This window comes from Salminus brasiliensis, chromosome 20 (genome assembly GCF_030463535.1).
Source record: "Salminus brasiliensis chromosome 20, fSalBra1.hap2, whole genome shotgun sequence".
NCBI classification, from domain to species: domain Eukaryota; kingdom Metazoa; phylum Chordata; class Actinopteri; order Characiformes; family Bryconidae; genus Salminus; species Salminus brasiliensis.
In genome coordinates, this window is record NC_132897.1 from 5,649,821 (window position 1) to 5,658,901 (window position 9,081).

The 9,081-nt window shown below is 42.8% G+C and overlaps 1 protein-coding gene across 1 annotated transcript in view; it reads right to left on the minus strand.

Annotated features, from left to right (window-relative positions):
- The window catches only part of castor1 (cytosolic arginine sensor for mTORC1 subunit 1), a 28,549-nt gene extending 20,168 nt beyond the window's left edge, over positions 1 to 8,381 (minus strand). The window contains exon 1 of the mRNA XM_072664891.1: positions 8,086 to 8,381. Within this exon, the coding sequence (XP_072520992.1) occupies positions 8,086 to 8,198 (113 nt within the window). The 5' untranslated portion in view covers positions 8,199 to 8,381. The remainder of the gene's footprint in view (positions 1 to 8,085) is intronic.
- Between the last annotated feature and the right edge of the window lie 700 nt (positions 8,382 to 9,081).

Consider the following 9,081-nt stretch of genomic DNA (forward strand, 5'->3'; position numbering starts at 1 on the left):
AGGAAATACAGGGTTTTTGCATGACAGCAACAATTTTATTGGGGTGAAGACTTCTTTCTCAAAGCCATCCATCTCCAGGTAATCCATCAGCAGCTGTGCTGTGCCGCTGCCCCCCTGTCCAGCTGATTCCTGTTTTGAGCTCAGCTCAGCAGAACCTAACCCAGAGCCCCTCGCTCAGGCCAGTCGAGCCGGCAGCAGAGCAGAGGGGGAAAAGTGCAGCCCCGCCCACAGTGTTAACACCGACCTAACACAAGGCAACAGCATTGTGTGAGCTACCCTCACACTTCCTGTGCACCTCCGGAACCCCCCGGCCCGCACTTCCTGCAAGAGCTCCACGACCTTCTCACCACCAGCGCTGCAAAACACATCCTTTAGCATAGCGGCGAAGCAGAAGGAGGGGATGAAACCAATACAGAGATGGATAGAGAAAAATACAGTGAGCGCGGGAGAGAGCGGGACCCCTTTAGAAGGGATCACTAGGTGAAAGGTTTTACACACTCCGTACTCCAAACGCAGATGATCAGCAAGGGCATATTTGGTATCTATAACTACTTATAGGCAAGTTTGCTCAGTGGGCCTCTTTGCGACGCCACCTGGTAGTTATTTCCAGTCCTACAAGGCCAGGTTTCTATCTCTACGAATGGCGAGAGACCAAAATACTGAAAACAGAAGAAAAATCTCATGAATAGTTTGTGGTGTTCGGCTTAAAAACGCTCCTTAAAAAAAAAAAAAAAAAAAAAAAAAAAAAAAGATGATTTTTCAGCTTCAGGGTTTTTCTTCTGCACCTGTGCAGCTCTCCACATCGAGGAGCTGATTGGCTCTTTTTGTTGAAGGGTGGGGCTTAAACATCCGTAAATATCCGTAAACTGACGCCTTGTTGTGTGTTACGATCGTGGTTAGCATGTTGCTAACTTGCTAACGGCTAACAGCTTAAAGCTTACAGCTCAACAATATCTTATTATGAAATAATAAAATAAAATAATTAAATAATTATAATGATAAAATAATTAAATAATACAATAAATAAAATAATAAAAAATATAATGATCAAATAATTAAATAATACAATAAATAAAATAATTCAATAATAAACAATAAAAATAAATAAAATGATAAAATGAAATTTAAATAAAATTTAAACTGGTTCTGATTCAAACTGGACTGGGTTTCCCTCTCAGCACAAATGAAAGATTGGTGCCGAATGGTAGAACGAGCATCACATGGACCCCCCCCCCTCACTCTCCCATTTAAGATGATCTTCATGCTACAAAGCTGTTGAGAAACTGAGCTGGACTCTTCTCACGCTTGTGACCGTCCTCGTTGTGCAAGAAGAGCTACATTATCACCTACTGCACAGCTACACCATATGGACGAAAGTAATGGGACACCTGTTCATTCATCGTTTCTTCTGAAGAGTTTTGCCTTCATCTATTGGAGTAACTGGCTCTAGAAGGCATTCTACTAGGTTTTGGAGGAGCATTGCTGTGAGGATTTGATTGCAGTCAGCGACAAGAGCGTTACTGGGCACCATCCATAATTCCAGAGAACACAGTAGTTCTACTGCTCCACAGCTCAATGCTGCAAGGGGGTGGGGGGGGGGGCGCTTTATACCCCTCTAGCCCACTCCTGGCATTAGGCAGCATGGTGCCAATAGGTTCACGTTTATCTGCTCCAGACAGTCCTATTCTACTGGCAGTGCTTCTTTACAGGGACTAGACAAGCTGTGTTTGTGTGCAATGGGTGCAAATGAAAGTAGCGGAATGCATTCCTTAGAAGGGGTGTCCACAAACATTTGGACATGCAGTTTATAGGATTTTAATGTTGATTTTAGCCCACTTTAATAGACCGTTGAGAGAAACCGCATGAGCTGGTCTATTAGAGATAGGTTAGAGATGCTACGCAGGGTTTGTGGTGAACGTGTGATTCGGGTTTGCAGTCTGCATGATGCTAATGAGTGGGGAGAACCGGTGGAGTGTAGGCTGGCTGGCGTGCTCTCAGTGCTCTCAACAGAAGCTCTCTGCAGAAGATTGTCTGTGTTATTTAAGAGTGATGGTGAGAATAAGGTTTGTTGAATGGTATTTTCAGAACAGAGCGTTTAGAATGAGGGTTCTATGATGACACAGTTCTACGTAGTATAAGGCATTCAGAATGAGGGTTCTACATTGACACAATTAGAACAAGTGAACGGGCTCCAGAAATAAGACACTAAGAATGATGACTCTACCATAGAGGTTCACAATCAGGCATTTTCAAATAATGGTTCTAGAATAGAGGTTCTAAAACCCAGTCATTTAGAAATTCAGAATGAGGGTATAAATGAGAGAGTTCTAGACTGAGGTTCTAAAATGACAATGGTTCTACAATTTGGAATATTGGATATACTGTGAATGAGGGTTCTACAATGGAAGTGTTAGAATGTGGTATAAATAAGAGTTCTAGAGACACACAGGGATATATTCTTTAGCAGAGGGTTCTAGAATGTTTTTTTCCAACAGCATGTTTTAAATGAGGCATATAAATTAGGGTTCTAGAACTGGTGTGTGTGTAGGGGGGGGGTATACAATGACACATTTAGAATGGGGTAAAAGTTCTAGCATGTTCTAGCCTTCAAGTTCTAGCATGAAGGTTCTAAAATGGGAGTTGTACAATGACATTTTGAATAAGGCCTATAAATAAGTTTTTGAATGACAAGTAGAAATGAGGGTTCTCAAAGAAACATTTAAAATAAGGGTTCTAGAACAGGCTTAACCAATGACGAAATGAGAATTAAAGATACAAATACGAGTTATAGGATGGGTCCTAAAATGACACATTGTGAATGGGGAATAAATAGTAAATGAGGGTTCTACAGTGTCACACTCAGAATGATATGAAGCATAACAATGACGGTTCTAGAATGGGTCTTCAATGACATTTGGAATGAGGCATATACTGTAAATGAGGGTTCCACAATGAAACATTTAGAATGAAGGTTCTAGAATGGGGGTTGTACAATGACAAGGTTAGACTGAGGCATTTAAATTGAGGTTCTAGAATGGGCTTCTCCAATGACCAAAATGAAAGAGAATGAAGGATTTAAATTAAAGTTCTAGGATGGGGTTCTAAAATGGCACATTCAGAATGAGGGATAAAAATGTGGGTTCTAGAATGGGTCTTCGATGGCATGTGGAATGAGGGATATACTGTAATTGAGGGTTCTACAGTGAAACATTTCAAATGAAGGTTCTAGAATAGGGGTTGTACAATGACAGAATGAGAATGAAGGTTATAAATGAGAGTTCTAGGATGGGGTTCTAAAATGACATTTGGAATGAGGCATGTACTGTAAAAAGATTTAAATGCGAGTTCTAGACTAGGCTTTCCAACAACAGAATGAGAATCAGACATGTTAATTAGGGTTCTAGAATGAGGATTGAACAATGCCATTTAGAACGATGGCTCTAAATGAGAGCTGTGGAATAAAAAAGGGTATGACCGTGGAGCTGAGCGCGGATGTTCTAGCATGATACTTTTTAAATAATGTTTATTCACAGGTTTCTTGAAAACAGGGTTCTGCAATAGTGGTTCTAGGACTGCTTATGGTCTGACTGTGCACAGGCACAATGATCCCAGCAGCAGCAGAAAAGCAGAAGTCAATTACTTCCACAGCAATCGTGGTATTGTTGTGCTTCTCGGCTAAATTTGGAACTCGGTTTCTACAACAGCAGGAGAACAACAAGCTGAGGATTTCTGGGTCAGAAACAGGACTACGGCCCCTCTCCATCGCCCCCGAACCCCCCACCCCCACCACCACCCCCGCCGCCCGCCTCATTAATTTGCATGGTGGGGAACTTAATCTGACAGCCCACATACAATGAAAGCAAGCAACAATCCACAAAAGGCCTTCATCTACTCTGCTCGCCCGTCCTTAGACCCACCAACACAGATCACGGCACAATGCTGGACAACATACTGGTCAACAGAGACGATGGATGCTAATGAGGATGAGCTTCAGTCCACGAGTTTTAAGAACCTCGGGAGATGAGGAAACTCACACATGGCACAAAACACACACACACGTAACACAGATGCAGAGTGACTGCAAAACCACTAAGCGGTTGCTAGGGTGTTGCGAGATGGTTGCTATGCCATACTAAGTGGATGATATGCTGTTGTTAAGCAGCTGCTTAGGTAGAGTGATTGTTGTGGAATGCTGTGGGATGCTATACATTTGCTATGCTGTCCCAAGTGGTTGCTAGGCGGTTGCTATGCTGTTCCATGTGGCTGCTATTGCTGTTAAGCGGTTGCTACAGCATCCCAGGCATTTGCTATGCTCTTCCAAGTTGTTGCGTAACGGATGCTATGGTATCCCATCTGGTTGCTAGGTAGTTGCTATGTTGTTCCATGTGGTTGCCATGCTGTTACTAAGCAGTTGCTATGGTATTAAGGGGTTGCTATGTTGTCCCAAATGGTTGCTAGGCAGGTGCTACATTTTTCCAAGTGACATCCCAGGCTATGTTGAGCCATGTCGTTTCTAAGCGGTTGCAGGGGTATCCCAATGTGGTTTCTATGCTGCTAATGCTAAGTGGATGCTTGGGTGTTGCTAGATGGTTGCTGTGCTATACTAAGTGTATGCTACGCTGTTAGTAAGCGTTGTTAGTAAGTGTTGTTAAAAAGAAGCTATGCTTCTCTTTCTGGCTGGCATGCTACTGTCAATCGGTTGCTACGGTATCCCAGGTAGATGTAATGGGGCTACTTGTGTATTATTATTGTTGTTGTTATTAATATTGTTATGAAAACAAGAGGGGTGTACTCTATGCACAACCACTAATTAGGAAGGAAGGGGAAATAGGGGGCTAGGCAGCAGCTTGCCTATTGCCGGTCAAATTTGGGGCCACTGGCAAAACTACCTCGGACCGCTTTAGCACCTATGCCAGCCATCAGCGGGCCGAAGTTTTTGCCATCGGTGAACTGACCACAGCCCAGTAACCTGCTGTACCAGACGACAGCAATTCACCATTACAACAAAACCACGACTGAGCAAACTTTACCTCCTTCCCTCAACTCTGCTGACTTCGCCCACTCCACTTCACCTCTTCACCCAATCTGTGATAACCCCACTGAGTCATTCGCCCAACATGTTACACAGGTGTTACACAATTCTTCCATCAGTGCCGGGACATGTCCACTTAGACATTAAATGATGTGCAATACTGAGAATCTGTGTCATCAGAAAAAAGCCTGATGAGGAATTATTTGCATTTTAGGCATTTTAAGCTCTATGGCATATTTGAAACCAGTAATTTACTGGAAAATAAAATGTACACAGTTTTTCCACTTAACTGAAATGTAGCCAATCCGCTACAGCAGTTTCTATGTGTGAGGTTTGGTTCTTCAGTTTAGTGCTGGAGCGAACACATACCAGAAACTCAAAAACTCGCCGTCTATTTAAATGACATCAAATTAGATCAAAAGCAACACATAAAAAACTATACAAACAGTAAGAAAAAAAACCCACACAAATCTGATATAACTGCATAGAATAGGAATAATAACCCGCACCAACCATAAGAAAGCCATCAAATCTGTTCAAATCACACACAACAAAGAAATGTGCTTAAAATCAGATAAAAAGCTACACCACAAAGTATGAAAAAAAAACACATAAAATCTTGAATGAATAAAACTTTAGTTTAAAATCAGATAAAATTATAAACCAAATCACATAAAATCTGATTAAGAAATTTGCTTAAGGGTTAAAGTAAGAAAATCTAATAAAATTTGACATGTATTAAAATCGGATAAAAACATGAATTTTAAAATCAGATAAAAAATATATAAAATCAGATAAAAATGTAAACCAAATCAGATAAAATCTGATAACCAATTTGCTTAAAATCAAATGAAAAGCTAAACCAAAAATAAGAAAAACATTTACTCTGATAAAATAGCATAAACTCAGACCACAAAATAAGAAATAAAATCTGATCAAATCTGATCAAATCTGACACAATTTGACAAGAAGCTACACCAACGACTACAACACAAATCTGCCAAAATCAAAATAACATGCTGACAGATTGCCGATGGCTTGTTTGGGCCCAATTCATCTCACCCAACTCCATGTGTGCACCAGCCACTTCTAATTATTAAGGATTATAAATACGGTATTTCTATTACATTGAATCATACTGTATTGTTGTGTTTTGCATCATGACAACCATGTTAGCTTGGGGTTAACACTGAGAGAATTCGGGACACTATAAAGCATTTCGAATACTCAACTTTTATAATACTGATAATAATTACCAATTTAATAAACACACCAATTTCATTTTCAGCTATTGTGTAGTACTGCATTTATTCTCACGTTTGTAAATCATAATACCTCTATAAGTTACGGCCCAAGCCTATGAGCTTATAATGAATTTGGTAATGCTTTAAGAGTAAATCCATCCTCAGTTTCAGCAGGTCTCCACTTTTACTGCACATTTCAAAAATGCTCATTAGATGCTTAATAACGGGCCTGCGGGGGGGGGGGGGGGGGGGGGGGGGGCTTAGTGTGGAGCAGGTGAGGCAGAAAGAAGCCAATCAGAGACTTTCCTGCTTCGTACGTAGCTGTGGACGGGTCGGGTGGAAGGGTCGCCACCCACCACTGACTAATAGCGGAAAAAATGATCTCTATTTTAACATCAATTGAGGTGGACTTACAGGTTCAGCAGAACTGGATTTTCAACCACAAGGGGGCGCACTAGCCAGGCTTAGAACTGTCATTTATTGGCATTAAAAAGTCAATTTTGGAAATATGTGTTTTAACAAAATGCTAAAAGGAGTGTAGGTTTACAAATGGCTGTAGGTGGTTGCTGTGGTACTCTTATGCGGTTTGTTGGGCATTATTAGTTTATATATATATAAAACTAAAAATGAACTGCATGTTTGATTAGAAATTAGGACTGGTAGTCCAGCTGAACTGATGTTAGTGTAGCCCAGTGTGAGAAAGGCTAAGATAATATCATCATACTCAGTTTTGTAAGCAATGATGGACACTTCTCCATTTAAAGAGCATGTTCCAAACTGCATTACAGCATCTGTGGGCTAACTTTGGTTTCCTGTGGTTAAGATTTCTACGTTTGGTGCACGTCAGGTACCAAAAATAGTTACTTCTCAAAAATGTGATCCAGCTCATTCTGTTATTCCTCTTACTCATAATTCAGGATATCAGCTCATGTAACAGAGTGGGCTGAAGGGCCTCAACCTGATATAACAGGGTGGTTCCTAATGGTGCAAAGTCACAGTGAGCTTCAACACTGAGGCTGGAGAGAGTGTCCAGTAGATCAGATCCCATACAAGAGGGGGTTGAAGGGCCTAAACCTGATATAACAGAGTGGTGCATGGGCATTGACACCACCAGGCAACAGAAAAGAGTGGTGTTAGTGGCTTTGCGGCTACAAGCACACATCCTAATGGTTCAAGAGGGGGTTGAAGGGCCTAAACCTGATATAACAGAGTGGGGCAAGGGCACTGATTCTACTAGACTACAGAACAGAAGGTGTTAGTGGCTTTGCGGCTACGAGCACACATCCTAATGGTGCCAAGTCACAGTGAGCTTCAACACTGAAGCTAGAGAGAGTGTCCAGTAGATCAGATCCCATACAAGAGGGGGCTGAAGGGCCTAAACCTGATATAACAGAGTGGTGCATGGGCATTGACACCATCAGGCAAGAGAAAACAGTGGTGTTAGTGGCTTTGCGGCTACAAGCACACATCCTAATGGTGCCAAGTCACAGTGAGCTTCAACACTGAAGCTAGAGAGAGTGTCCAGTAGATCAGATCCCATACAAGAGGGGGTTGAAGGGCATAAACCTGATATAACAGGGTGGTGCATGGGCACTGATTCTACTAGGCTACAGAACAGAAGGTGTTAGTGGCTTTGCGGCTACGAGCACACATCCTAATGGTGCCAAGTCACGGTGAGCCACCACATTGAGGCTTGAGAGAAAGATCTAGTAAGACCATGCCTCAAGCAAAAGGGGGTTAAGGTGGGGAAATGGGAAAATGGCAAGACATCTAGCAGTAAAAACTCCACAGCGATGGAATTGAACTTACCTCGATCTGTTCCTTAGAAATATCAACTTTATTAGAGGGTGGGTGTAATTTTGCAGCCCACTTTTGCTGATACTTGTCACCCTCAGTCTGTGGTCTAGTATGTGCAGGTCCATCGCCTCTTCTCAGGAAGACGTGCTGGGGAAGACGATACTCCTAGACAAACTCCCACCCCAGAAGATCCCCCTGAACGCTGGATTTAGCTATGTAACCGTGAACTCCACACACATTGTGGCTGGGAGAGCAGCAGAAAGCCTGCAGGAGAAGAAAAACCCGTTGGAGGTAATTCGAGCCGTGAACCACACGGTACTGAAAGAAACGGGGCAGGCGGACACGCCCCTCTGCCTGGCCTTAAAGCTACAGTGGCCCTCTGCGGAAGCCTGAGACTACATGGGCTGAAGAGGTGGGCCCCAAGGCCTCCTTGGGCTGCACCCAGTCACCCTCCTGTTGTGTTCAACTGTAGGGAACAGCAAGAACGTTCCTGGGGCAAGTTGACTCCCCTGAAAGTAGATAAAAAAATCATGGCTCATGGGCACTGACACCACCAGGCAACAGAAAACAGTGGTGTTAGAGGCTCTGTGGCTACGAGCACACATCCTAATGGTGCAAAGTCTCCATGAGCTTCAAGACTGAGGCTAGAGAGAGTGTCCAGCAGATCAGCTCCTGAACAACAGTTGGGTGAAGGGCATAAACCTGATATAACAGGGTGGTGCATGGGCATTGACACCACCAGGCAACAGAAAAGAGTGGTGTTAGAGGCTCTGTGGCTATGAGCACACATCCTAATGGTGCAAAGTCACAGTGAGCTTAAACACTGAGGCTAGAGAGAGTGTCCAGTAGATTAGATCCCGTACAAGAGGGGGCTGAAGGGCCTAAACCTGATTTACCAGGGTGGTGCATGGGCATTGACACCACCAGGCAACAGAAAAGAGTGGTGTTAGTGGCTTTGTGGCTACGAGCACACATCCTAATGGTGCAAAGTCACAGTGAGCTTAAACA